The 27,325-nt window shown below is 39.3% G+C and overlaps 6 protein-coding genes across 9 annotated transcripts in view; 3 read left to right on the forward strand and 3 right to left on the reverse strand.

Annotated features, from left to right (window-relative positions):
- The window catches only part of LOC105398238 (CCR4-NOT transcription complex subunit 6), a 106,165-nt gene extending 100,419 nt beyond the window's left edge, over positions 1 to 5,746 (forward strand). For all 3 annotated transcript variants that reach the window (XM_048621678.1, XM_048621680.1, XM_048621679.1), the window contains exon 12: positions 11 to 5,746. In XM_048621678.1, coding sequence (XP_048477635.1) covers positions 11 to 87 — 77 coding nt within the window. In that variant the 3' untranslated portion in view covers positions 88 to 5,746. The remainder of the gene's footprint in view (positions 1 to 10) is intronic.
- A 275-nt stretch (positions 5,747 to 6,021) lies between these two features.
- Positions 6,022 to 7,179, reverse strand: LOC105396570 (28S ribosomal protein S24, mitochondrial). Of its 2 annotated transcripts, none has more exons than XM_011568568.3 (4): positions 7,021 to 7,179; positions 6,692 to 6,875; positions 6,507 to 6,607; positions 6,022 to 6,272 (listed from the first exon to the last, which is right to left on the reverse strand). In XM_011568568.3, the coding sequence occupies exons 1-4, from the start codon at positions 7,048 to 7,050 to the stop codon at positions 6,084 to 6,086; spliced, it is 504 nt and encodes a 167-aa protein (XP_011566870.3). In that variant the 5' UTR covers positions 7,051 to 7,179; the 3' UTR covers positions 6,022 to 6,083. The 2 variants fall into 2 exon arrangements, with proteins under 2 accessions (XP_011566870.3, XP_011566869.3); XM_011568567.3 differs by having other exon boundaries at positions 6,692 to 6,890; positions 7,021 to 7,172.
- A 670-nt stretch (positions 7,180 to 7,849) lies between these two features.
- LOC105396572 lies at positions 7,850 to 11,758 on the reverse strand. Its single transcript, XM_011568569.3, has 5 exons — positions 11,257 to 11,758; positions 10,109 to 11,128; positions 9,464 to 10,009; positions 8,435 to 8,544; positions 7,850 to 8,131 (listed from the first exon to the last, which is right to left on the reverse strand). The coding sequence occupies exons 1-5, from the start codon at positions 11,324 to 11,326 to the stop codon at positions 7,940 to 7,942; spliced, it is 1,938 nt and encodes a 645-aa protein (XP_011566871.3). The 5' UTR covers positions 11,327 to 11,758; the 3' UTR covers positions 7,850 to 7,939.
- A 119-nt stretch (positions 11,759 to 11,877) lies between these two features.
- LOC105396575 (organic cation/carnitine transporter 7) lies at positions 11,878 to 18,350 on the reverse strand. Its single transcript, XM_038119984.2, has 11 exons — positions 18,132 to 18,350; positions 17,434 to 17,595; positions 16,954 to 17,116; positions 16,453 to 16,574; positions 15,862 to 16,100; positions 15,520 to 15,653; positions 15,046 to 15,172; positions 14,701 to 14,796; positions 14,153 to 14,343; positions 12,521 to 12,651; positions 11,878 to 12,208 (listed from the first exon to the last, which is right to left on the reverse strand). Exons 1-11 carry the CDS (start codon positions 18,205 to 18,207, stop codon positions 12,135 to 12,137), a joined length of 1,515 nt encoding a protein of 504 aa, XP_037975912.2. The 5' UTR covers positions 18,208 to 18,350; the 3' UTR covers positions 11,878 to 12,134.
- Positions 18,351 to 19,279: 929 nt separating this feature from the next.
- On the forward strand, positions 19,280 to 23,752 carry LOC105396576 (synaptic vesicle glycoprotein 2A). The gene is made up of 6 exons (XM_048621824.1): positions 19,280 to 19,670; positions 21,359 to 21,520; positions 21,788 to 21,950; positions 22,860 to 22,981; positions 23,287 to 23,531; positions 23,744 to 23,752. Exons 1-6 carry the CDS (start codon positions 19,610 to 19,612, stop codon positions 23,750 to 23,752), a joined length of 762 nt encoding a protein of 253 aa, XP_048477781.1. The 5' UTR covers positions 19,280 to 19,609.
- Positions 23,743 to 26,215, forward strand: LOC125488499. The gene is made up of 6 exons (XM_048621692.1): positions 23,743 to 23,867; positions 23,992 to 24,118; positions 24,336 to 24,431; positions 24,692 to 24,882; positions 25,437 to 25,564; positions 25,963 to 26,215. Exons 1-6 carry the CDS (start codon positions 23,842 to 23,844, stop codon positions 26,064 to 26,066), a joined length of 672 nt encoding a protein of 223 aa, XP_048477649.1. The 5' UTR covers positions 23,743 to 23,841; the 3' UTR covers positions 26,067 to 26,215.
- Positions 26,216 to 27,325: the final 1,110 nt, after the last annotated feature.

Here is a 27,325-nt window from a genome sequence, read left to right on the forward strand (position 1 = left end):
GCCCCCACAGACCACTTCCCGCTGCTAGTGGAGCTGGAGATGTGTCCGACGGCGGGCAACTCCAACGGACTCATCGGCCGCCGGTAGCACGACCCCGACCGCGCCCGCCGCCGCGCCAAGCACAAGCCCAAGTAGCCACCCCCGCGGCTGCTGACCAGCCTGCATCGCCCACAGACATTGAACATATGCGTGTAAGAATAGAATGCCCGATGACCTTGAAGATTATGTGTGTAAGAATAGAATTCGTAAGTTACTGAGGGTGTTAGTGGGAAGGTTTTCTTACCAATCCGGCGGTATTGAATTTGTATGTGTGGGAGTGAGTGTTTACCGCTAGGTGGCGACTCTTTCGCGCTATACAAATTTGACAGTTTTAACTTCCTGAATGGTGAGAAAGCTCCCACTAGCCCTCTGTAGGGACAAAATAGTGGAACGACATGTAATACTAACTCTCAATGCTGCGAAAATGTATGTAAGTCTCGATGTTCGACTGTTTTGTCTCCAATCTGGTAGATTGGGGACAGAACAGTGGATGATAAGTTTTTTAATGTATCGTGTAAGATGGTAAGATTGTAGTGAGCGTGTTGTACGTAGTGTTCTACGTTGGTTGTCAGGCAACAAGTTGTTTAATCGGTATGAAATGTGAATGTAGGTTACCTAAAGGAGCGACCATACCAACGAGAAGCCGAAAATGGTACGCGTCTGTGTGGTCACACCTTTATAGTTAGTGGACGGACTTTCTTAGATTGTGTCGATCTATTTTAAAACTATACTTCCTTTCAAATAATATGACTTAACATGAGCTTTCAGCGAACGGGACAAACTTTATATGAACGTCGTTTTCTCTTCACTGGATTTAATCAGTAAAATAGAAAATAATTCACTTAGACCGTATTGTTAACTATGTAAAGTCTTTTTTACTCCTGCTCAATAAGAAATGATAGTTTAACATATTCTTGCTATGTAGGATTTTAATAGTTTGAACTTATCTCATAGAACAATGACTCAATGATGCATGTATCTTCGAATTTTAGGCTAATCACGATTAGAATATTAGTGTTGTTAGAATAACTCGTTTACTTTTGACTTAACTTGACAGTACAGTAGTAGTAGTGGTTAACTTTGACTTAACATTGAGTATAGTATTGCATGGCATGATGTTCCAGTGAAAAGATTACTGACAACGTTTTATTACGATGAGAAGTAAAAAGTATATTTTTGTAGATTTCAATCAGTCTTAAAGGTATGTGTTTACGAAATCTGAATTTACCGTCATTGAAGTGTTTAGAGACTAGTTTAGCTCGTGGTGTTTGTTTAACTGTGCAATTTAATACTACAATTACTAGTTTGTTTATTTCATGTGTTATCCAAATGGATACTGCTTTGAAAAGCATTCGCATCCAGTGCTAGTTTGCAATACTCTGGTTATTGTGTGTCTCAGAAAGAGTATCAGCAAATCGTGCATTGTATGCTTATGGATACCGCAGTGTCCACTTCGATAACTAAATCAAGAATTAAATGTTTTATAGAATTTGTCAAACCGTAATTTCTTGGGTCTACTCTCGCAACGGATATACGCTTAGTTGTTTCGGATAATAATATTAATAGCATATACAGTTGAGGAATGATGCCACATGCAAAGTATAATAATGTAAATAGATAATGAACAGATAAAATTATTTTCATGTATTTTGAGCGTGAGCGTTTTGCCAAACGTCCATTTTACGATTGTTGTTTGTTAGTATTCGAGATTCCTCCACTGTATATTATTTAGTTGGTATTTTATTCAGAGGAAATTATGCAATGTATCTGTGTAATTGTTAACCCGGCTAAGTGGGGTGGGTAGTAAATTGCTTTAATTATTGAATGTGATGAACGCCATTTTAGCTCGGTCGGTTCGTAACTATGCGTTGTTAATGATCAGTGAGACATTTTTGCTAGTTATTGTAGTGTATTTTTTTGTGTTATTCGAATTATTGTTTCGTTATGAGTTTACTACCCGAACGAACGGTAGTCGAGAGACGTTACAAAAAATGCTGTATCAACACTGCCTTTACGAAGATAACTATGAGGACATCACATTTATAAATGCGTGCAATAAAATAGACCTTATTAAGAGATAAACATTAATTTTTGTAAAATTTTATCGGGCCTCATCAATGTTGAATAATTAACAATTAAGTTTATCGTAAATAAATTATAACTAGGTATATGATTCGTGGTCAACGTAAGCGCTGTTTCGCATAAATATTCGTGTGTATTGCGTATCGTTCAGATATGTCAAGCTTTACACAATTTGAGAATCGAATATACAAAAACCTACAGAATAACGTTTAGATGTAGTAGGTGGGTCTCACTGGTCCGGGCGATGGCTGGTCCAGCAGTAAGGTGGTGTGCCCGAGGGGAGAACAAAGCCGCGGCGGCTCGCGAACCTTAGTCTATAATCACCATCGTGTGTCGCAACAAACGTGTCAGCGAGACAACATGTGTCCCACTCACCCCTTCGTGTCTGAAAGTGGACACTTGTAGGTTAGTTTAAATTAAGTCCTGGATTTTTTACGAATGATCTTTGTGGCGGCGCGCCCCGCGCGACACCCCTCGTTAGGTGTAAGTAGATGTTCTAGCGACATTTTAGTTTAATTAAATTAGGAGCCACATTGTGAGGTTGTACTCGTAAATTCCTAATTTGAAACTCAGTATTCTGATTGGTTGGTGAGCCTCAAAAAGTAATGTTAGACGCATTTTTTGTTTAGTTTTAGGGTTTTTTAATTGATTCGGGGGTGCGGTGCGGGGCGCGGCGCTGGTAGCGGTAGCGGGTAGCATACTGGCGTAGTACAAATGTAGATGTGTTTGTCGGTATTAGAGTGCACGGTACTTTCGGCAAACTCTTTTAATTTAAATTTCACGCCTACAGGCTTTTATCATTTTACTATATTATTATTTAATGTTTTTCTCGAAGAACTTTTTCAACTAATACTCATTAAACTTACTTTTTTGTATAAAATATTGATTTTGAAGTTACACAGATAAAATCATCTAATTTCATTAAAGTTAATGTTATATTTTTAAGCTGACCAAAACATTCTCATTTAGTATACTAATGTCATCAACATATCAAGTTTTCTAACAGTTTGAACAAATCTTCTTGCCTATTTCAAAGAAATTGAATAAAATTTATTTTTGGTTATTCTCCATTATGCGGGTTTGTTTGAGTAAGAGTTTGCCGAATGGTCGGCCGCGAGCGCGCGCTCGTTGTGGAACATTATCTCATCGGAATATTAGTGATTTAAATTGAAATTATATTTAACAAAAAAAACAAATCGGACCACTACATAGTTGTATCTACGCTTATTTTTCACAGCTCCAAGTTTATAGAATTCTAATTGATTTCGACTATTTTTTTATTCTGTGTAATATTATTTATAGCAAACTATAGGTGCTGTTGTATTTAATTTTAATGTTATTAACGCAATTGTGATAGGGATTCGTCTCTCTTGTAATCTATCGAATGAATTGTGAAAAAATTAAGCCAAATCATGAAAAGGGTATAAATATTGAATTACTTTTAGGATTAAATGGGACAAAATGGATTTTTGTAATAATCTTTTACTACTTCGGAATCAATTGTTTTCTAAGTACAGATAGATTTAATATCATATCATGATACGATGTTATAAAAGATTGTGAAATTAAAGTAGTTTTTTAAGACACTGGGTTGAGACTTTGAGAACAAATTTCATGAGCACAAACTCTTATATCTCTGGTTTCTTTTACTGTTAAGTTCTGGCTTCCCGCTATAACATTGCATTTGTTTATTGCTTAAATTATAAAACCAACACTTCCATTTTGTATTCAATTAACTTGCAAGCCACCGATTGTTCATATTGTATTACGAGTACTGATATTCCTGATGCGACATTTAGTAGAATATGTGTCTCGCTACTAGATAGAGATGTCGTTAACGGCATATCAAGGCTCCTAAACCTTATTTATAACTATTGGAGTATTGTTTAAAATGTGTTTTTATCTGAATGAAAACATTTGTATGTATGCACATTTTAACTCGACAAATATTTTACAGAATATCTAAGTCCAAACGCATTGCCTAATCAACTCACTAAAGCATAATTAAGCCACCCAATTAATTCCTTATTACCGTGGACAAGTATTCATATCACATAAACATAACCTATAAATGAACTATTGACTATCTAGCATGGATCGCTGTTATCCTTATCACATTTCTTTGTTCATGGTATACTCTCAAATGTGCATTAAAGTAACTTGTACCTACACGTTTACACTTTATCTTGTAACACAAGCAATATTAAGCAAAATAATACCATATTTTTATATCAAGTTATATAACAGTATCGATGAACAAGAGAAAGCAGACAGTGACACCAACAGCAGTACTTTTGAGCAAAGCTTTATCCAATTAGTATAAAACTGTAAAGTAACACTCATGATCTCTTATTTTAATAGAATTTTGATGGTCATTTTACTTAATAGTGTTAGCAATAGTAGAGTTTCAAATAGATTTTTATCGATCGCACGTAAATTTACATTCTGTTGTTTTCTTCTTCATTATAATTAATTGTATTGAAAGTGATGCCATCCAAATTGAACATTGCTAGTGTTTGTGATGCTCTTCACACAGTTTCCCCTTCTCAGGTTCAGTTTGTAAAATACGCTTATTTCCTTCTGGAAATTATATATTGTATATGTTTGTATCATATGATTTATATTGTAAATAAGTTTGTGTTGATAATATTTGTACAACTTCTCGAGCGGGCGAGATATACCTGCAACTACTGAAGTGTCGTCCGCTCTTTTGAATTAAACCAACAAATTATAAGACTGCCCAGAAGTTCAGGATTGTTTAAACAGTTAATTTTATATATTTTTTTACTTCTTAATAAATCTGAGAAGTGCGAACCCTGTGAATTGCTGTTGAAATTCTGATAATTCGAATTTGCCACAAGAAGCCTTCGCATTATATCTGTACTGTACATTTTATGTTTATTGTAAATATGTAATTTGCGTAATACGATGAATGTAAACAACGAGCGAGCGTCGTAGAGCTTCTGCGCAGGCGCACACGTGTAAAGCTTCACATCTCTACACATTCCAAACAAACGCCCTATCGAATAAGCTCAATAAAAAAGACTGTTTGGGACTTTAAAATATCAATGACAAATATTTTCTGAACCACCTTAAACTTGAATTTATTAAACACGTTTAATGATAAGATCGCAATGTTTAACTCACTAGTATGTAAGATGAAATGTTGCTTTATACATCACTGTGATAGAAACAACAAATATACCTGAGAGAGACAAGCATTTGTGATTTATACATTGACTAACTTGTGTACGATTGAATTGTATGTGTTACTCTCAGTACCCACGCATAATGTTTGCTGTTGAATTTGTTATGAGACTAATGTGAGAATTTGAATTCTTCCAATATGTTCCACTAAACTGCCAATGCAATTAGTCGCAATAATGTTGTTATGGGTGAAGCAGAAAGCCTAAATTGCCTTGACAAACTCATCAGCAAGCCCTGACATGCACATCAGAAGTACAAAAGCGTTTGAGCAGAAGCTCGCCGGCCGCCAGTTGCCTGCGCGTGTGTGTGTGTCCGTACTGTGTATGTGTGTGTGTGAGGCCGCCACGTCTCGCTGTGATGTTTGTTGACACATTATGTATATTTGAATGAATCAAATTATAAGAGAATATGAATTTTACTATTTGCCTTTCATTTCCCTTTACCTTCTTGGCATAAACTTGGATTGTGGTCCAGGTTGGTCTCATTTTGACATCCATAAATCAAGAAGTTAAATATCTCATCATCAACATCATCACGTACTGTATCCCTCATCAGGGACTTGAATGATTTATAAGTCATTGTTTACAATTGGAGTAAAAGAATTATTACAAATCCTGCTTAAATCTGACAACTACTTAATATTTATAAGGAAGTATGCAGGCAGGTAGACCACCAAGAAAACTCCAATTTCTTTTAACTTAATTCACTATTTAATGCTAAGACTATCTACAAAAAAACAACAAATTAATAGCCACCTAAATATACTTGAACACAACATCTTTGAAGCTGTCAACAGTTTGCAGCTCGAGGGTGACGGGGCACTGCAGCCAGTTGGCGAGCAGCTCCTCCGTGTAGCCGAGCAGGAAGTACATCTTGGTCGGAGACACGGCTCGCCTGATGATGGCCGCCACTCGGATGTGGTTGAATTGACGCTTTATGATTACCTGTGGATAAGGATAATAGCTTAACTATCATAAGTATCACATAGTCTAACTGGGAGGCCCTGAACAGCCAAACTTTCTTTTAAAAGAGTTTACACCTAGAGAATTATTCATGTCATTGTATAACAATATTTGGAACTATAATCATGATTACTGACGAAGGAGTCAATACCCATACACAATAAATATTCTGAGTCTAATATCAGTCTGAGTTAAGTTCATCTTGGAAATACTAACCTCGCTGCACATTAGACCATGCCACGTTCCAGACATGAATCTTCTGATGAACTCATCCTCAACAGCTGTTTCTGATCTGCGTAGACCATCTTTCAAACTGGCTGTGAAAGAAGACACATTTGTGAACAAACTTGTATGAATAATAAATAATTAGATGATTATTTGTTTATAAAATAACTTCTTACATGTATTCCATGAGTTCCACGACTTTCTGTGGGCTATGAAGTGAGGAGGGTTGGACATCTCGTAAGTAAGAGGCTTGTCACGTTTCTTGGTAATTCTGTACTTTCCGGACACCACCCGACATAGCGCTGGCGACGTGTGGAGCTGCGAGGCCAACACCGCACACCATGAAGGTGCTTGTGGACTCTGAAGTAGATTGTACTGAAAAATAATAGCAAAATATCGTAGTGTTTTACTTCCTCTATGCAAAATATTTTACGTAAAATATTATTTGAATATAAACTTTAACTGGATGGTATATAAGGAAAGACTTATATAGAAACATATTTACCTGTGCCAATTTAACAATCGACGAATTCATTGTGTTTTAAATCCACGTAAAACTATTTATTTCAGTAAATTTATTACATTTGAGGTTATAAGTTTATTTTAACTATTTTAACACTGACAGTGACAGCTGTCAAATTTTCCAGATTACATTGATATTAGCCTGTGTCGGCTGTACATTCGGAACATAATAACGTGTTGTAAACATTTCATCTCTTTATTCTAGTGGACGGGTGGATGGAGTAAACCGGAAAATTCATACTTATTTCCTCAGCTTATTTCCTACTTGGTAAAATAAACTTGGCACCCGGGACGCGTAGATTGTCTGTCTCTTGTATACATTCTGATTACTGGTACTGTACATTATTAATTTATTATACGTTTCCGGATCCGGTGCTTTCGGTTTCCGGTAGGTACAGTGCCACAAACTTATCTGTTCCGTTGACAGCTCATATAAATGTCTAATATTTCTTAATTCTATAAGATTTTAAGTTTGCTCGTATTGTTAATTCGCTCTTGCGGTGTTAATAAACCCATCTAATCTTAAAAAATATACAATTCATTAGTAAGTAATGAGATATGTATCAATTTAGTTCGCTCTCACCGGAACAGATAAGTTTGTGGCACTGTACAAGATTTTATAAAGTGTTAGGTAGTAGAGGCAATGGAGGTTATATTGTTATTTGCAATGTTCTATGCTTTAATAATAGTCTTAACCTCTGAGACAATGCATGAACACTAAATCTCTAAAGAGCTACTATATACCCATTCGAGGTACTTACGTGCTACTTTGGCCTTACGGAATCATATACGATCTGCTTAACGTAACGAGAGTAAAATATATAGAAACGAGACGTGTTTCCTGTTGTTATATTTTATTTGAGACATAGTATTAATACTTACAAGTGTTTTCCCCAATGTACCTAGTTACTACATAATTTAAGGATATTTAACAGGTTCTCTGATAAAACAGAGAAAGTTTTAAGGTTATCCTTATTCTTACTAATTATAAAGACATTGGTCAGTTCTCTCAAAGCCAACTGAACAATGGTTCGCAAATCTTCAATGGTAGGTCTAGTCGCGTAGAAGCTCTTCGTGGTAATTTTGCGAAGGACCTGAAATAAACGTATTTCAGTAGGAATAAGTCCAAGGTGTAAACAGAATATCCGAAATGTTCCGAGAGTAGGTGTAATATTCTGTCAAGTATCTAGGTAGGTAGGTATATAGAATATAAGTACATAAGTTTTTTTAACTTTTCGAAGGCTCTCGGCCATTTTATTTTAAACTCGGCAAATCAAAGTAATTAACTTAGCGGTTTTGTATTTAACTACGAGGCAATAGACAGAGATACATTTAAGTACATAGTACATAATAAGTTATACTTTATACTATGTATGTTTTTCAACTAGATTACTTACCTCCGATTGCCAAGACTTTAAATACTCTCCAAGCGCAAGTTCAGCTAATTTATTCGAAATATTTGTGATTTCCTCGCGTAGCTTTATAAAATGTAATTTCTGGCAGATTTCTGCAAATAAAAAGAAACAAGATCAAGAATTAAAAGCTGTAAGAAATGCCTAAGTACTTATCAGCTCTAATATCTCGATGATCACCTATAGGTACTGGAGGGTATACTATACATCCATCATCAAAATAAATTACGCTTACGCTCTGGTGACTTACGTACAGTCAAACTATAAAGTCCTGACATCAAAGAGTGCGATTTTGCTAAGTCTTTTTTTAAGATCATCGGTTATTTACTTACTTTTACATACATTTTAAAAATTTAATACCGAGTGATTATGGATTTTTAACGGATTTGTCCTTTAATAAATACAAAAGATCGATTAAATATTACGATCTTAAACAATTCGGTATGTTAAGTAATTTTATGGTGATTGTTTTTATAATTTTAAATTGAAGTATATTGGAATTTGAGACACTAATTTGAATATTTTTTAATTTACTGCTCTCGTTAATTTAATAAAAAATAATTAAAGATCGGCTCTTTGACGATTTGATGACGTCATTCGGTACCATGCAGCCGCTGACGTCATCAAGATCGTAACTCTGTGAATATTTACACTTTAGATTGACAGAAGTGACATTTAACAATTGAAAATTTTTATTCTCTTTGGTTGAAACTTTAACCTTGCGCAGCGTCTTGAAGGACAAATTATATTTTCATTTTTGATAAAATAATCGGAATCCTTGAATATTTTATATTTTTAAGAATGAGACACTTATTAAGAAGATAATATCTCGAAACGGTTTTGGAATTAGCATAAAAAAATTTTACTTAACATACCGAATTAGTTAGGATCCACTTTCGTTTTCACGACTTTATAGTTGGACTTATACCTAATTATCTGCTCTTTTAGTTCCATAAAGAAATATAAAGTACTAGTAAGAACTAGTAGTAAATAAATTATAAACAATCCCAATACCTTTATTACAATTCATCTCGTCCGCTGCATTCGGGCAATCCGTTTTCCCATCACAAATAGCATCCAACGGTAGGGACACTTCCCTAGCGGCGCTGCAGTGGAACCGGTTCAGCTCTGAGTCAGCCGAGCAGGACAGAGAGCACTCCTCGGTACAGTTGCGGACACCACAGAGCGTCTCTCTGCAGAAGCACTGGCCAGGCTGGATCACCCTCGCGTTGCCAGTATAAGTCCTTTTCAGGGCACGAATCACTCTTTGACCAATGTCCTCCAAGAAGTCGTACACATCCACTGCAGCACTGGCTTTCTCGTTCGCCATAACGCTGTATGCTTTTGATAACGATTGAAATATATTATCCCTTGTCGTTTTGATTCTGGCCGTATCGACGTCTATAGCCATGTTGAGCTTCAGCAAATGACTGAGGTCTGATCCAAGGGAGATTATGAACGGTTTGACTGGCGAATATTCTGCCGACTGAATTTTCTTCTTAATAATTTCAAGAGTGTTCGTTAACTCTGTGATTGCTTTAAATTTCTCCATGTTTTCTCCTGTAATCATATGGCATAGATATATTGATATTAGGGAATTTCGTCCAATAACGGCTATAGAACTTACGTAAGTGTAAGTAACCCAAGGGAGATGCTTACCTTCTCTGCAGTCAGCTTCATCAGACTCATCCCAGCAGTCCAGTTTTCCATCACATACCAAGTCTAGCGGCACGCTGGCGTGGCCCGTGTCTTCCACGGGTGAGCACGGCCACTGTGACAGCGTATATTCGTTCCTGCAAATCTGTCTACACGTTTTGGCACACTTTTTAGTTGCTATGCACGTGCCGTTTATACAGCTACATTTAGTAAAACCACTTGCGAACAGATCTTCTTCTGATGCAAAGGTCGCTGAAAGGGTCATAGGCAAACCTTGATCTTGAAGGTCTAGTATTGATTTTTCACTACAGATAGATCTGTTCAATGTACTAGCTACAAAGCTTACAGCAACCACTGCCTCCTTGGCTACTTTCTCGCTCGCTATTCTATCTTTGTACAAGCCAGCAGGAGTTGTTTCAAGTGACTTCATAATATCTATCTGTCGAGATACAAAAGAACTGAAAGCGTTGCTGGTTCCATCTATTGGACCGTCATGGTCGAAGCAACTGGTGAACTTTGGTTTCTTAGCCGCAGCGATGACCAGTTTAGTTTTTTGTAATTTTTTCAATGCTGTTTGAGCGCATCTTTCTTCGTCTGAGCCATCCCCGCAGTCGTAGGTGCCATCACACAGCATCGTTAGAGCTATGTCGTGTTGTCCTGACATGCAAGTGAATGTATTGAGCGCTGTGATCTTTGAGCACGTCTTTTGAGACAGACAATCACATCCGCAGTCATCATCATCATCTTCCACAGCTCCGTGGTCATCATTGAACCGCCTGTTCCCTGCGGGGCTGTCACTGTTCTCCTTCAGTATTGCCGCGTATAGTGCAGATAATTCGTCGATGGCTTCCATAATTTTGGCTTCATTCGCTTTTTCTTGAGGGCCCATTTTATCAAAGGCTTCCTTTATGCTAGTTTTGATGCTTTCCTTCATGGAGTCATCTTGAGCAGCTCTCCAAGCGAGCACGTCGATGCTTTTGTAGATTTCATCACTCAGACTCTTTTGTAATGTTTTAGAATCACCTGAAGAAAATTATAAAGAACAGTAAGTAGGTACCGAAGATTTATGCGATCTTTAAGTGCGTTAGTAGTTTTCTGGTAACCCAAACACTCTATGTAGGTAACTATGCAAAACTATAACTAAAACTTACCATTGCAAACATTAATCATATTGTTTACAATAATAATTGATAACATGTAACCAGCATAACTAAATCTCATGTTTATAAAAAATACAAATTGAATTTATCAAATTATGTAATTAGCTCAGTTGCAGTAAGTAAATACTCTACATACTCTTTCAGTACTTATGTTTATTTAAGTACTATATTATTGGTTCCACTAATTTATTTTCTTTTGTTATGGTTGGTAGTTGGTACTATTGGTTATCTTGTAACGCGTAGGTGTGATTACAAAATACCTAGTTAAGTAGTTTTTTTCAATGTTTATTCGCAGTAAGAAAATAAAACTTTAATGTTTCTCGCGTTTATAGGTTTTTTAACAACTTCGTTTTACTTCGTGAAAGTGTACTTCTATGAATTCTAACCATGTAAAATTATCCGTGGCAGAATAAAAATATACGAAAATCTTTTGATATAAGTACCTAAGCACTTTCCTTATACGTATCAGTAACGATAACGATTAAGTAATGGAAGCATTGCACCCGAGTGTTGCACTCCCTAGGAATTTGTGGATTATCTGAGGACATTCGGTTTAGTTACAAATAAGTACGTACCTAAGTACCATTACACATTACACTAAAACACAGTAAGTAAGTATTATAGGTTATCATTTTTATTACTAGTTAGGTACTATAACATTTAAGAAGACAATAAATAACCTTATTTTATAAAACTTCCTTCATTGGAAGGAAACCCGTACCCAGCAGTGGGGACTAGATGGGTTGTGTTGTGTGATGATGATGAATAAAGGCCGGATCCACAAAGATTAAGTTACTCGATGGGGTAATATATCTTATGCTTTGTTTTCTTGTAGGAATCTGTTATAAATATTGCTTCTTCCGTACATATTATAACTTAGTTACAGATTCAGATTTCACGATCTTCCTGTCGTCTGGCAAGAACGCCGCGACTATCGCTGAGCCTGAAAAGAAAACAATCATTAACAAATAACTTATCAATCAGTTTATTATGTAAATCGACCTGCGGATACAAAATATAACAGTCCAGTCAGATGGCAACTTAATGATGTGAATCATAAATACTTATAACTAAAGCAGGTCTTCATTTTGAACTAGAGGATATGAGGGTAAAAAGCGCTGCACGCTATGTAGTTATCAGAGTGACATTTCCGTTGGTTGTTGTTACAGAAGATAGGTACTGATGCAGTACTTATAACAATACTTGTTTCCGGGATTCCGGGTCTTGGCTATAAACAGTATAGAACCAAACTCACAGGTGAATATGGAGGCGAAGACGTAGAAGCCGACCTCGCAGTATCCGTTCTCCAGCAGGTAGTTGAGGACCTGGATGGCGGCCACGGTGGCCACGCGCCCGCCCGTCAGCGTCAGGGACACCGCCATCGTCCTGGGGACAAGGGGAGGGTTAGGAAGATGAGAAAAAAAGGGGGCGAGTGATTTCGGTAGGTAACAAGGGAAGCATCCGCAATTTAAAATTGGTTACTTCCAGTCATATTCAAAAGAAATCATTTTTGCTATAAACACTAAAAATCTTATGATACGGTAAACATACATCAGCAGAATTTATTTATTTATTTATTTATTTATTGATGGGAAAACCAACAGCTTATATCTAGGTACATTTGTGCATTACAGTAGGGGTTACATAACAAAGCCAATTACAGGTTTCCACGTATAAAAAATAAACAGTAAAGAAGCTTAAAGTCCTAAATCATCGTCTTTCTAGAGGACATAGTTAAATATAAAGGTTATAAACATGAAGAGAACAAAGAATACATAATTAAGTATAAGTAATATAACAACGACTTACATAATTACATAAGTAACAATAGTTAAAGTAATAGTATGCAGTTTGTAGTTCCCAGAAGCAACATAAAGTACCAACAAAAAAAAAAAAATTATATATATGTACTTATTAGGATGTTTAGGTTTGATGAGATTGGCGTATAGAATTAAGATATATATTTATCATACAGTAAATAAATAGTAGTAGGTTGTAATCGGTTGTAATCATTTAAATAATAACATTTTGCGTCACATAAAGAACAAAAGACAACTGAGAATCTTCAGAAAATTCATACCTATTTGACCATCACTGATAAGTAAGTATATACTTAATAAAAACATAACAGTGCCCTACGACTGCCATTTTGCGAATCTTGGGATCAGTAGTTAAACTGCTAGAAAAAAATGTTATAGGTATAACTGTTAGGTATGTATATAACAGTGCCCTACGACTGACATTTAGCGAGTCTTGGGATCAGTGAATAAACTGCTGGATAATGTAAGGATATAGCATAAACAACAAAAATATCAAAGGGTGTAGGTATGTATTTATAGCTATACGGTTTCAATAACAACAATTTGAGCTAAATTCTCAATTGTATAATTTAATCTATATGCATACATTCCTAGCCCTACGATTATAAAAAAATATATCTTGGGATCGGTCGTCATGCGATAATACACAGACCGCTAGGTATGGACATATAATTACTTTACTATAATCTAAGTCAGTACAGTCGTGTAAAGCAATGTAAAGCAACACTATATCATACGGTACAGTTCATAGTTCTTGCGTCAGTTAAATAAAATAAGACATAAAAAATAGATCTAGTGTTCATTAAGATGCTCAATTATACTTTTTTTGAAGGTTAGCTTTGAACAGATGAAGGGGAAGAATAACAGCCTTTTGTCCGGATCCAACAATTACTGCTGTACTTAAGTACATAGTTAATTTGTGGAGCTAGCATAACTTGTATGGAAATTCTTCTATTCTGAGAGAGGGTCCTGTGTCAACTCCCTGTCTCACTCAACTCTCTCGAGTGGAACATTAATTTGTACCTTGGAGTCCTTTAAATGGAAAACAAAATCTCACGAAACCTCACCTCAAATGCGTAGGGAACAGCGCGACGCACATAGCAGTATACAACCCTAGCGTCATGATTCCCAGCAGGAACCCGGCGAACAGAGCGGCGCTGGCCACCGCGCTGGGGACCGCGTTCACGAGGAGACCGCAGAGGCCGATGATGGACGTGGTGGCGATCGTCATGTTGCGCCGACCCGTGCGGTCCAGGACCTGAGGGGTGGCTGTGGTTGTAGGTGGATGTGGGATGTGGGATATCCATAGGTGTATGCTGCTCAACCCCTCATATGTGGGGTTGAGCAGGCCGTATATTTTGTGCCGTAGGTTAGACGACATAGTTTGGGAAGGTTATGTTGAATGGATAACTGATTGAAAATTGTTTTTTGGGGTTTCTGAAGCATAGGTATTCGATTAATTAATTAATGTGTTCACGTGCTCGAGGATATTCGGTCAGAAGGGCAATTTTCAGAAATGAACACATGCAAACTTTGCGTCAAGTTTCCATCAGCAAAAAACCCGATATACATAACTTACACATATGTATATAAGAAGGTAAAAAATATGTATTACCAAGCTGATGAGTGCGTTGACGGTGGACTGGAAGCCGGCCACCGCCAGCACCAGCAGCAGCGCCGTCTCGTTCAGCGCGCACGGAGTCACGTTCGGCTGGAAAGAGATAGGTATCTTTAAGAATTTCATCTTAGTAGGGAGCTCGAAAGAGGCCTCTTCGGATGTCGAATCATTTCTTTTACATATAAAAATTTGTCCAGCACAAACTATAAGCAGTCAGGGGCTGAGGGCAACGGAGGATGGCGTGAATCACGTCCATGTGTGATAGTCATTGCGTTATATTGTAAGTACATACCGACCATAAAAAAACAAAACAAAGTTCTAAGTAAAAATTGGTTTGTTTACATCAGGCGGCTGGTCTAGGGCCTGTCGGATGATGCCGCAGAGCGTCTGGTCGCGCCCGTCGCCCGACTGCAGTACCGACACAAACTGGTCCATGATGCGCGGCAGCCAGACTGCAAACGCGTTCACTCTGACAGGAAACGAAGATTGTTATCTAATATAGTTAGTACTTGCAATTAGATAAAAGTTTGTTTGGGTTCAGACCCTTGGGTTTTAAGTATGCCCGCAGGAAAAACTTTAATTTTAAGGTAGAAATGATCGCTGTTGGCAATAAGTGGTTGATGTTCTATGACCCCCTAATCCCTATGGACCAGACGCCAAAATCAAAGTTATCATGATGTAAGCATCCAGCTTTCTCTGATAACTACAACCCGCAACAGATACCTACTACAGATTGGTCATGTCTGATTTAAGGATGACCTGCTTATGCTTGCCAGTCTTTATTTTAATTATTAGGATTGTACAATTGGTACTGACTGTTTGAAGATGAAGAGCAAGGCGACGATGATGGTGTATCTCAGGAGCGGCGGCCGGAACAGCGGCACGATCTGATCCGAAGCCTTCGCTTTAGTCTTGCTCTTGTTAGATTCTTCCGGTTGTAGTGATGTTACCTGAAGAAATTGTACTATTTTAGTAGAACAAATATTTTGACTACAATGCAGCCAAGTTGCTGCGGGAAGTATACGTGGCTAGTTTTTTATAATTACTTATAGGCAGGTAGACCAATGTGTAGAAAAATATGTTTTTTATACGATGACATTTTTTTATTTTGTAACCAAGTCATAAGTAACCTTTACCCTATTTCCAGTCAACACATACCCGAAATTCCCCAGGCTGTCTATTGAACCAGTGCATGTATCTCAACGCCTCCACCGCCTCCGCCTCCTTGCCCTGAAGCAGCAGGAACTTGGGGCTCTCCTTGATGAACAGAAGACCCAGCAGACTGAGGAGACTCGGCAGCGAGTAGACCACCACCACCGTGCGCCACGAGTTCCAGTAGATGTCCAGGGCGGAGATGTAGTAGGAGAAGCCCAGCGGGATTATCGGGATGGCCAGGACTGAAAGATTGCAAAGTCATAGGTTTATAGACTGCCAGTGGTGGCCAGTGGTGGCCAGTGGTGGCTGAATGGGAAAAACTGAGCATAAAGAAGAAAGTATAGTGGCGCTCCTAGGGAGTATACAACAACTGCTGGTAACTAAGAGTATATTTAGTGGCTTTCATATATATTCACGCAGAACTACCCGTACGGTAGCGAGGACTAGGAAACATGATTTGTCATCGATAAGCGATGAATTAATCACATGTAGCTGATCTTTATACAGAATACCTCATCACCTTCACCGTCCCCCAACCCCATGTACGCGGGCTTTACGGCCTCAAATACATTATGGATCGACTGTCTCTCTCACCTGCCATGATCCCCTGCGACAGCAGCGAGATGCTGGTGACGAGCAGCAGCAGCAGGTTGCGGCGCGCCAGCGGCACCGACTCGCTGATCAGAGTGATGGCTAGAGAAAACATGCCCGACGCGCTGTGGGGGGAACAACAAAGAACATAATTATGTAGGTGAGTAAATTGTATGTGTGACATGGAAAGGTTCCTTGAAAGCCGCACTTTGTGGCTCAAGAGATGGTTATCCTGATAACTATGCACGCCTATAAATGTGCAGACTGTTCAAAATCATAAAGAATGTTATATTTTACTATGGTTTCTTCATAAAGATGAACATATAATGGAAGCCTCGTATTTTTTTTTTATTGTCGGATCACTAACTCTTATACCTATCATGCTTACGAGGGCTGATAGGACTGAACATGCTCGTATCTTATAAAGAGGATGCTTACAAGGGATGCTAAAGATACTGCTGTAGTAGCAGCAGCAGCAGCTTCAAAGGAAACCTGTGGACTTACATGAGTGTAGCAGTGAATTGGAAGGCCATCAGCATGGCCCAGTGCACGGCGAGGCTGGCCAGCGCGTTGACCACAGCCGCCAGCACCAGCGACAGCACCAGCATGTTGCGCCGCCCGCGCGTGTCGCCCAGGTAGCCCCAGATTACTGCGCCGATTATTGAACCTGCCAGGGTTGGATTGGCATTACATTATTGTATAGGTATCTGTGCTGATGTTTATAGGACATTCTTTGCGGTTGCTGACGCCTCCCGTGTCAACTACGTCACAACTCACAACTTAATGATAAGAAGGTGTAATTATCTCACCATAGTGGAATGAAGAAGCCTGGATGAAGTGGTTAGGCTACGGCGGAGCATTGAAAACAATCCAAGAGGTCACGCAAAGACATTCGATCTCTTCGGGAACACAAGTCTTTCGACATTTTGTCCTGGAGGGTGAGAAACAAAGAAAAACTCCGTATGTACTGAAAACATCACTTACCTATCATAGGCACGGAAGCCATGAGTCCCTGCTGCGTGGAGGTGGACCCCAGCTCGCAGGCGCTCGTGGGCACGATGATGGTGTTGCTGTAGGCCACGCACGCGAAGGACACCACCACCGCGCCCGTCACCAGCGTGTGGAACCAGTTGTAGAGACCGAAACCTGGAGGAAGAGGGGTTTGGTGTAGAGAGCATAAAAAAACGGGTAGTTTGCTGACACAGAGCGCGCAATCGTCAAGTAGAGGTAGGTAGAGTGAAATAATGGTAACAACCGCCATAAAGAAGTTTAGTAGGACAACAGTATTCTTTGTAATTTACGCTGAACATTTTTTTCATTGACCTCTTTCATTAACTAATTTCGGGATCTAGGATACCAGTTATAGAATTCCTGGCTTTCAATCACTTTTTCAACTTCACCAAAGGTTAACTGGTAGAAAAATGCTGCTAGCATTAAGTTCGCCTTTGTATCAATTTACTTTGTGCAATAAAGAATTTAATAATAATAATAATATAAATTGTATTTATAATGCAGGTATTTCGGTGGTAGGTAACTAAGTATATTTATCCGGAACACCGAAAAGCTAGCCATATAGGGTGCATGAATCAATCCGTATGACTAATACCATCGCATGCTTGCTAATATCGCTAGCAGTGCCGAATAAATCCTACAGGCAGATCCTAAACGATACACAAACCCACCAGTTTGGTCCAATGCTTCCTCGAAGGGCGTCGCCGCGGCCATCATCTTGGCTTTTTCCTGATTGTCCGAAGACATTTTACACTTGATCACTACTTATATGTGTTTTTTTTACTACTACCAAAATTAAATGTAGAGCAGAGAGGAGCCCTTTCAGTTTCACAAAATCATGATCACACTTTTCACGTTTACAAAAACTAGGCTCACGATCACGAGGATGCTTTGAGGCGATTAATGAATTTTTTGCAAACTTTGATACTTACACTAATTATAGATTAAATAAAAACATATGTTTTGATTGAATTAAGATTACCTTTGTACTGTAGCGACCATGTCATACTAATAAACATGGGATTTCATACTCTTATGTTTACGAACATACGGACGATAACGCGACTGTACTGTGTATTTTCCGTGGTTGTACATAATCGATGAAAGAAGCGATTAAATACATACAGGTACTTACCTATGTAGTGATAAATGTTGTTATCTCTTAACCATTTTTTAATCCCATTCTTGATAATAATGGTAAGTATTTATAACTAATGAATGTTTATTTCCTTACTCTACAACATAGGCGCGTAACAGGCGCAACTGAAGCGTCCGTAGTCGAGCGGGCCTCAGTGATCGTAACTGATCAGCCATTGGATGGGTGACCAATTTCAAGTGGTGCTTTTCTGGACGCTTCCGTGCTTCGGACGGCACGTTAAGCCGTGGGTCCCGGTTGCTGCTTCGGCAGCAGTCGTTAAGCCTAGTCAGAGGCCTTCGGGCGGCTTGAAAACATCTGACAGTCGGGTTGCCCACTTACCCGACAACTCTCTCAGCACAAGCTTGCTTGTGTTGGGGTCTACCAACCCGCACTTGGCCAGCGTGGTGGACTAGGCCTAAACCCTTCCTTCATTGGAAGGAGACCCGTGCCCTAGCAGTGGGGACGTAATGGGTCGTGATGATGATGACAACATAGGACTAATATCGTACCTACCTTAGTGTTAATCTATCCTACTTTATAAACATAATATTATACCCGCGCATGGAGCTTGCTTATTGCGGTTCTCATTGAAATAAAAATATCTGATAAGTAGTTAAATAGGCAGGTACAATATTAAGTTACTTACTAAATAAATAAAAATACTTACCTACTTAAACATATTTCTTGTCTGTATTAAATTTAATGGATCAGTTGACAGCAAAACAATTAAGTATTGCATTATTTACCAATTACAGCAATGAGCCATGAAAGATCATTTAAATATACGAGTAGCTAGGTGTAGGTACATGCAGAGATCTACGCCAAAATTATCATACTAGCTCTAGTCTTTATAGCAGCAACATTGCAAGTTGTACGAATGTACCAAACATAAATTCATAGTTAACGTATATAATGTTAGATTTCTAAGTTGTGATGGACTTTTAAAAAGTTATTTTGTGATCTCCAAGAACTTATAAAATTATACAGGGTCTGTCTTTTACGTGGTTAGAAATGACATCTTTAAAAATTGAGAATGAAAAGGTACCATTTGAAGTTGCACTTGATCGCACAGGTGAGTTAATTAATTTTTGACAATTCATTAGAAGCTGCCTTCTTATACCTACTTATCCCAAATGATAATAACAAAATGTCCTACATTAGTAAGTACTTACTTAGTTACTAGTTAGTTACTTATTCAATTTATTTTCGGAAACCCACCCCACCCCGATTTTAATGTAACATTTATTTAAAGTACCGCTCAACTTTAAAAAAATCATTTAAAATCATGTTCAGGATTTTTGGTACCTACAAGGTAAGTATCACTTAGATTATTTGCCTACATTAATATATACTTAGGCAAATAATCTAACTAAGCTATACACATAATAGGCTAGCGAATCATTTATTACTGTACGAATTATTAATTCATAATTTACGAACGCCGAATGTAGGTCAATATTTCCTGTGATCTAGTTTTACTGATAGACCTAGACCTAGTGCACTAAGACACACTATACCCTACATAGGAAACCATTTAAAATAAGGGAATGCCTGAATTAGTTATTTTTACAAGTAGGTCCCTCAACCTTAAACAGGGGGACGGTAGTGGCTGGATGAGGACAGTGTCGTGGCGCTGGTCGGGAGAGGCCTATGCCTAGCAGTGGACGATTCGTGTCTGATGATGATGATGATAAGGTACGTACGTCTATGGCTTTCAAGGCGAGTTAGGTTTGGCACTTTACCTTATAAATTAGTACCATATAACTAAGTGATACGTTGATAGGCCGGGTTCTTCCACAGTAAAGATAACGATGCTTCATCTTTGAACAACCCAAGTCAGGCTTTCGTTTCGAATGCACAGAATATCATTGGAATGTACTTTATTTATTTCTGACCCACCTTTGCATAGACGATGACGTCGAAACCTAGATGTCAATAGGTAGTAGTTACTTACCTAATAACTCTTACTGCCAGATTCTATAACTCTATCTATAACTGGTAGTTACTTTCATACGACTTTTGATTATGTCAAAATCGTATGAAAGTAACTACCAGTTATGGATAGATAGAGATATAGAAACTGGCAGTTACTGTAGCTTAAATTATATCTAAATTAGTTTATCGACAATTCGTCCAATTAAATTAGTGATAATTTGGCATCGAGACCTAATTTAGTGCAGATGTTTTCAATAGATCAGAAGGAGATTGTATTTTGTTTACTTATTCCCAATCTCAGGCGCCCTAATTCCGCATTACGTATCTATCTAACTAGGTACCTAGGTATATCAGGATCTTTCCGGACGGAAGGACTACGGATGGTTATTATTTACTCTATAGTCCCACTACTTTCACTGTTTTAGTTTAGGGCTACCTCTACGTACCTCCCTACCTCTACCTACTTACCTACAAAACAATTGTTTAGGTACCCTAGACTGTGTTGCTTAAGTACCTACTTCTCATTTGACAGTAATTCATCCTCATCATCAGCCTATAGTAGTCTACTGATGGACGTAGGTCTCTTTCAAAGCACGCCACTGAATACGATCTATAGCTTTCCGCATCCAATCATAGCCACAGCCACCTCTTCGTCCTTTTACTCGCCAAAATCTTACCAAAATGGTGTCTGAGTGTTTTAGTTTAGGGCTACCTCTACAAAACAAAATATTTAAATCCTGTGCTTCCAAGGAGAGTGAAAGTACTCAAGTACCTATACTTACTTTTACCTTTATATTACTCACCAAACTGCTTGTCTGTCCTCAGGCTTCGGCCTCTACAACTGCTTCCACACGCTGACCTCTGGGCTAGCCATCGTGTCGTTCGGAGTGGTGGCGTTCAGCAGCACCGTGGTGGTCCCCGCCAGCGCCTGCGAGCTAGGCACCTCTCGCGCTCAGCAGGGCGTACTGGCCGCCGCGCCTGTTATAGGTAAGACAGCCACTTTTTTCCGGGTCCGAGAAGAGTCTGGGAGGTCACTCTCTAAGAACAAGAATAGTCAAGCAATCATGATAGAGCCGTGGTTATCGCAGCGCTCCGAAGCTTCGGAAAAACAAAACACGTCGATTGTTGATCTTCTTTTAGTGGCGTCTCCTACCGGAGGTTGGCAATCATCACGCGTTTTTTACTACCTATTTCATGCTTCTATAGGCCTATGTTTTCCAGCACTCCCACCAATTTACCGCCTACCCTTTGCAGGTTCAATCCTGGGCGCGTTCGCGTGGGGCTACCTGGGCGACACTCGCGGGCGGCGCCGCATGCTGCTGCTGTCCCTGTCTCTGGCGCTGGTCTTCAACACCCTGGCCAGCCTCGCCGTCAACTGGGTCATGCTGATGCTGCTGCAGTTTACTGCTACCTTCATGTGAGCTAGTGTTTTGGGACTCTCGACGCTTATTTATAGAGACGACCCTTTTCCGAGTTGAAAGCTGGACTGGATGATAGGAACTTAGGAACCTCCTCGAGTGGCGTTTCACGTATGACCTAGGGAGACTGACAGGCCAATCATTTCACAAATTTCCAAACCATATTCTAGCTGTGTGGCCTAACTTGCATGATGAGTACATGCGGATTTAGTGTTGTTCATGAAATTCATTCAAATCTTGTTAAGCTTGTATTGCACATTGTATAAATTAGTAAAAAGTATCCGTGCCTAAACATCCATGTACAATTTTTCATTTTACAAACTCTAAAGTGTTCGTTAACTAATTGTAATTACGCGGTGATTAGGCACGGCTCCGGTTGTTGGGAATCCGGTCCACGCCGGTCACGGCACTTACCCTGCCTCGTGTTGACTTGATAGACATAAACTATGTGCCCATCACTGTATCCAATTCCGGAATAATATCGGATACTGTCAATAGATAATGAATGCAGAAATCTATTTTATATTTCCTTTTAAATAATTTACATAATGTACCTAGTAACTTATGTATGGATTGCAAAACCTTAAACATGCTAATCGCCAGTATTTTATCGGAACGTTCCTTGACCATATAGTGTCAAGCGTACTATGAAGAGTACTAAATTACAGAAAGTAAATTCTACGTCATTGTGTAGCTTTTATTTATTTATGAACACTTCATTGTACACAAAAGCTCAGTATAATTAAATCATAAATTAAAAACACAGTAAAAGAATAGGTACAAAGGCGGGCTTATTGCTAAAATCTGTTTCTTCCAGCCAACCTTTGTGCTTGTCATTATTTATCTATCCTAAGCATTAATAGGCCTCGATCCAACAGCTTCCTTCTAATGCCCCCTGTCTGCTGCAGGTCTTGCGGCAAGTACACTCTGTCGATGACGCTGCTGAGCGAGTGCGTCCCTCGTGCCCGGAGGAGCCAGGCCGTGCTGGTGGTGGCCAGCGTCTACCTGCTCACGCAGGGGATCATGGCAGGTCAGAGGAGACAGGTTATGATTGATTTGGGTGTCTATTTCATCATCAGCTTGTAGTCACGTTCACTAGACAGACATCACTGATGCGTCTGTCATGAAGGAGCGTCACAACACTCTGTCCTCGGCCTTTCTCACCCAGCCACTACCGGCTACTGAGGGTGTCGTATTGCCTAATTTCCATTAGAGAACTCGTTTGGTTCCAATCCAATGCTACGGATAACGCGTCCCAAGACTTCTTTATCCCAATGCTAAGCGTGCAACAACAAACCTAGCCACCTAATATCTCTACCTGACGTACACTTCCAGCGATCGCGATCCCGATCATCCCCCTCACATTCTCGTACCCGCTGCCCTTCCTGGGCATCACTTGGACCTCGTGGCGCCTGCTCCTGCTGGCCTACTCCGTGCCGAGCGCGCTGTGCCTGCCGTGTGTGCTGATGCTGCACGAGAGCCCCAAGTACCTGTTGCTGCGGGGGGAGGAGGGGCAAGCGCTGGATGTGCTGCGGGCCATCCATAGGGTGAATCATAGGGGCTGTGGGGAGGAGTTCGATGTGAGTGTTGGCGGTAGCTTTGTTTTAAAGTTTATTTTAGTCTTCTCACGTCTTATCTCTGCATTGGTGGAGCTTGAGTTGACCTAAAGGTTGCCTCTGTCCATGTGTTTTTTGGAAAAAAAACGTATTAAGTACTTATCTTTATCATGCATACCTATTTCTCTACTTACATTCTTTTCCATCATCTTATTATCCTTTTCTGTAGGTTAAAGGAGTGTTAGCAGAAAATAACCCTGCAGGAGAACCAAAATCGAAGAGGGATCAAATTGTGCCTCTTTTCAGAGCTCCACTCATAAAGTATACCATTATAATGGCTGCACTATTCGTATTCCAACAGTAAGTAACATTTTGGTAATATGGACCACCGTAGCTTATGAAAGTGAGCACGATACCCTGAAGATCTTAAAAGTTTATCTTAATGAATGTAAACTACTATACCTATACCCCATTTATATTTCAGAGTCGGTTCATTTGTGATATGGCTGCCGAGGATTGCGAACCAATATGTGAACATCGTCCAAAGTGGAGATGGGACCAACAAGACCCTGTGTGGTATTATCAGAACTGCCATCACTACCCCGCCCAATGTGAGCAATCATAACATGTACTTAGGTATTTTGTCATCAACTCATCATCAGCTTGTAATAAATTAGTTCTTTTCAGGGCAGTCAGAGACTGTCACTTATCTGACTGTCCAATTCCTTCAACACGGTCACAAACCATGGCACAATAGGCACCTTACGAGTACATACTACATACGACATTCTTCATAACACATCCATACTTTGTATTTATCTCTTTCAGCCCGACGCAGCCCCGTGTTCACTGAATGTCCCGTCGCTGATCATCGTGATCGCCGTGTGCGTGTTCCAGTCCACGGTTAATTTAATTATTAGTTTGGTGAGTACTGAACAGCTATTGGCAATGATTCACCAAGGGGATGTGAGTTTATGGAGCCAACTCTGAAATCACAAATAAAAACAGCTGTTCCATGGAGACAAAGTTCTTTTCTGCACTTCTGCTCCCATCATTAAAGTTCTGAATGTCGCTTAATTTAAACCTGCATTCATGAAGTTCACTGATAAAACTCCACCCTGTTAATCATTTCCTCAATGAAACATGATTCTTACAAACTTACAACACCCCTAACTTATTCCCAGGTGGTGAACCGCACCGGGCGTCGCAACATGGTGATATTCGGAACCTCAGCGGTGGGTCTGTGCGGAGTCGTCACCAACCTGGTCCCTAACGCCTACGGCAGTGGGGTGCTATTCGTCTGCTTCTGTCTCGGGATCCTCGCGCACGGACTGTACACAGCGATGGCGGTAGCGCTTTTCCCTACATCTGTGAGGTTTGTAGTGTTGGAGGAACTGGATATAAACTTTCCATCAGAGTTATACATGAGGCTACATGTCCTATGCACACACACACACGTCTATGAATTATTTGGTCATAATAACTTTTGTTTATGACATGAACCATCCTACCCATCAATAAGATTCCATCACGATTCAACAATGTTACATAGTATATGAGAGTAGATAAAGAGTTTAAAGCGTGCTAGATGATCCCTGATGAATGATGATTGGCACCCGACCGACAAGAACTCTAATTAAAAGATTAATCCTCAAGGGGCTACCTACCCCAGAAGGGCTAGCACGAGGCGCAATTAAGATGTGACAATAGTTTTGCATCGCGCTCACTCAACGCGCAGCCTCAAGAGCGAGCGCGACGAGTTCTTTTGTATGGGCTCCGTGCTCGCCCTTCTGAACTATTCTTCTAGCTTAGCATCTGGTTCTTGTCAGCCCAGTGACAAACCACCCAGGTAGCAGGGAATACCGATACAGCAGGCATGTTGAATAAAGCTATGAAGTCAAAAAGGAAAGTCATTGTTTACTTCTTCAGAGCGATGGCAGTGTCTCTGGTGCTGGCGGCGGGTCGCGTGGGAGTATTCGCGGCGATACAGATCCTCAACCTGCTGCTGCACAGCCACTGCGAGGCGGGCTTCTACATCTTCGCTACTCTGTTTGCTTGTAAGTATTATACCTACTGACTTATTAATTTGTTAGTGTTGGTTAAATGCGGTGTGGAGTGAGAGGTTGATGGTTACATTGTCAGCCAAAACTACCAACCTGCTAGGTACAATGTCTATCGCTATTGGATTTTATACCCCGATATAAGCTGCCTATCATAGAATAACGAGACTAGCACTTGTACTTGTTATTCTATGCTGCCTATCCATCAGGAGCGGTGACGGCTCGCGGAGCGAATTCGTGTGTGAGCTTGGTGTGAGCTTATTCAATTTGCGCTCCGCTCATTGGATGATTTTGCCTCGCACACCCGAGCTGGACAGGCATCCTTAAATATTTTCGGATGTGTTAGGTACTTCTTTAAGAACCTACTCATACCTACTTATTTTTTTTTGTATCAGCTTCAGCGATAGTGGCCCTGTTTCTGCCCGACGATCGAATGCTGATGAAAGCTTCAGCGCCAGAAAAAAATGAGGACACCGAGAAAGAACAATCAAAGCTGTGATAATATTTATTGTAGGTAATTTGATAACTTTATTGAGTTGGTAGTCCTGAAAACGGAAGTGGCTAAAAAGTCGCACTCTTTATGGTCATTACTTTATAGTTGGACTGTATTTTAAAAGACCAGTGCAATCCAAATGGCAAAAGTTAAGTAAAATAATGTAAGATTTTTAAATATTATCCCCCTTAGGGCCGATTTTTCAATGCTCAGATAGACAGATAGATAGCGTTTATTCGACAGGTAGCGAAATATTACATTTTTCAAATGTCAGATAGAACTTATTCGTCCAATAACTCAGTTAACTGGAGAATAAATCTATCTGCTGCTTGGGACGCCAGATAGGGCTTATTCCATTGATAATTTGACATTTGAGGTTATTCTAAGTTCTTTTTTGCGTTTATACCAATTCTAAACTACCGAGCGCAGAGAATAATAATCGTCATTTTCAATGGATATTTTCGATGATATTGATGATATGGCGATCGAAGAAGAGGCAGTAATGAATGAATATATTAATCCATTTGAAAGGCAAGTCACAGTCGTCAAAACGAGGCCTGATCATTATAGTATGGGGGATGCAAAAGAATTTCATCGCCGAAAGGCACCAGACTAGAAACATTATGTTGATTTATTTTCAATCATTAATTTTATATACTTAACAGGAATGTAGCAGCACTTCCTTCATAAAAAAATATTAAGGTACATATAGTTTTTCATTTTACGATAAGTAGGTAACCTATGCTATATATAAGTATCTAAGACATCCCTCCGGCTTGGCGGGATGATCTTCAATGTCCAGTATTGGACTGCTATAGGCTGAGGAGAAAAGAGAGAAACCATCCAGTACCTACTTGATAATAAAACATAGGTGTTATAATTATTTCTTTCAGTTTTTATTTGTTAATTCTAAATTAAGGATAATGTTGAATGGTAATGTTGGAGCAAATGCCTAACACCTTTTCTTCTACATCGATAAATGGAGGTGCATTTGAGGGTCCACCTCCAGTTTTGTACATCTCCTGCCTTTGCAGGGAAGACTTCTTCTTCATTGTTTTTTTGATGCCCTCGTACTTTAAATTAAGGGTTTTTCCATGAGCAGACACTTGTGGTTATACCACTGGAGTTAAAAGAAAACTCAATTTTCTTCCATACAGTCTCCTTATCTTTATTTGTTGCAGCATAGGTATTTTTATTTTCTCTGACATGTTTGAATTTATCTACCAAACTCACTACACTGTAACTTCAGCATTATTAAAATTTGC

This window comes from Plutella xylostella, chromosome 6, assembly GCF_932276165.1.
Source record: "Plutella xylostella chromosome 6, ilPluXylo3.1, whole genome shotgun sequence".
Lineage (NCBI taxonomy): Eukaryota > Metazoa > Arthropoda > Insecta > Lepidoptera > Plutellidae > Plutella > Plutella xylostella.

Coding starts and splice junctions, on each gene's coding strand:
- LOC105396570 (XM_011568567.3), bottom strand. CDS start 7,050: ATGAATTCGTCGATTGTTAAATTGGCACAG. Junction 6,608..6,691: donor GTGGAACTCATGGAATACAT/GTAAGAAGTTAT, acceptor CTTCTTTCACAG/CCAGTTTGAAAGATGGTCTA. Junction 6,273..6,506: donor ATGGTCTAATGTGCAGCGAG/GTTAGTATTTCC, acceptor CCTTATCCACAG/GTAATCATAAAGCGTCAATT.
- LOC105396575 (XM_038119984.2), bottom strand. CDS start 18,207: ATGTCTTCGGACAATCAGGAAAAAGCCAAGATGATGGCCGCGGCGACG. Junction 17,596..18,131: donor GGAAGCATTGGACCAAACTG/GTGGGTTTGTGT, acceptor CTCTTCCTCCAG/GTTTCGGTCTCTACAACTGG. Junction 12,209..12,520: donor CTTCGCCTCCATATTCACCT/GTGAGTTTGGTT, acceptor TTTTCTTTTCAG/GCTCAGCGATAGTCGCGGCG.
- LOC125488499 (XM_048621692.1), top strand. CDS start 23,842: ATGGCTGCACTATTCGTATTCCAACA. Junction 24,119..24,335: donor CCATCACTACCCCGCCCAAT/GTGAGCAATCAT, acceptor TATCTCTTTCAG/CCCGACGCAGCCCCGTGTTC. Junction 24,883..25,436: donor CTTTTCCCTACATCTGTGAG/GTTTGTAGTGTT, acceptor TTACTTCTTCAG/AGCGATGGCAGTGTCTCTGG.
- LOC105396572 (XM_011568569.3), bottom strand. CDS start 11,326: ATGAGATTTAGTTATGCTGGTTACATGTTATCAATTATTATTGTAAAC. Junction 10,010..10,108: donor TGAAGCTGACTGCAGAGAAG/GTAAGCATCTCC, acceptor ATATGATTACAG/GAGAAAACATGGAGAAATTT. Junction 8,545..9,463: donor CGAGATGAATTGTAATAAAG/GTATTGGGATTG, acceptor TTTTATTTGCAG/AAATCTGCCAGAAATTACAT.
- LOC105396576 (XM_048621824.1), top strand. CDS start 19,610: ATGACATCTTTAAAAATTGAGAATGAAAAGGTACCATTTGAAGTTGCA. Junction 21,521..21,787: donor GGCCGCCGCGCCTGTTATAG/GTAAGACAGCCA, acceptor TACCCTTTGCAG/GTTCAATCCTGGGCGCGTTC. Junction 21,951..22,859: donor CAGTTTACTGCTACCTTCAT/GTGAGCTAGTGT, acceptor TGTCTGCTGCAG/GTCTTGCGGCAAGTACACTC.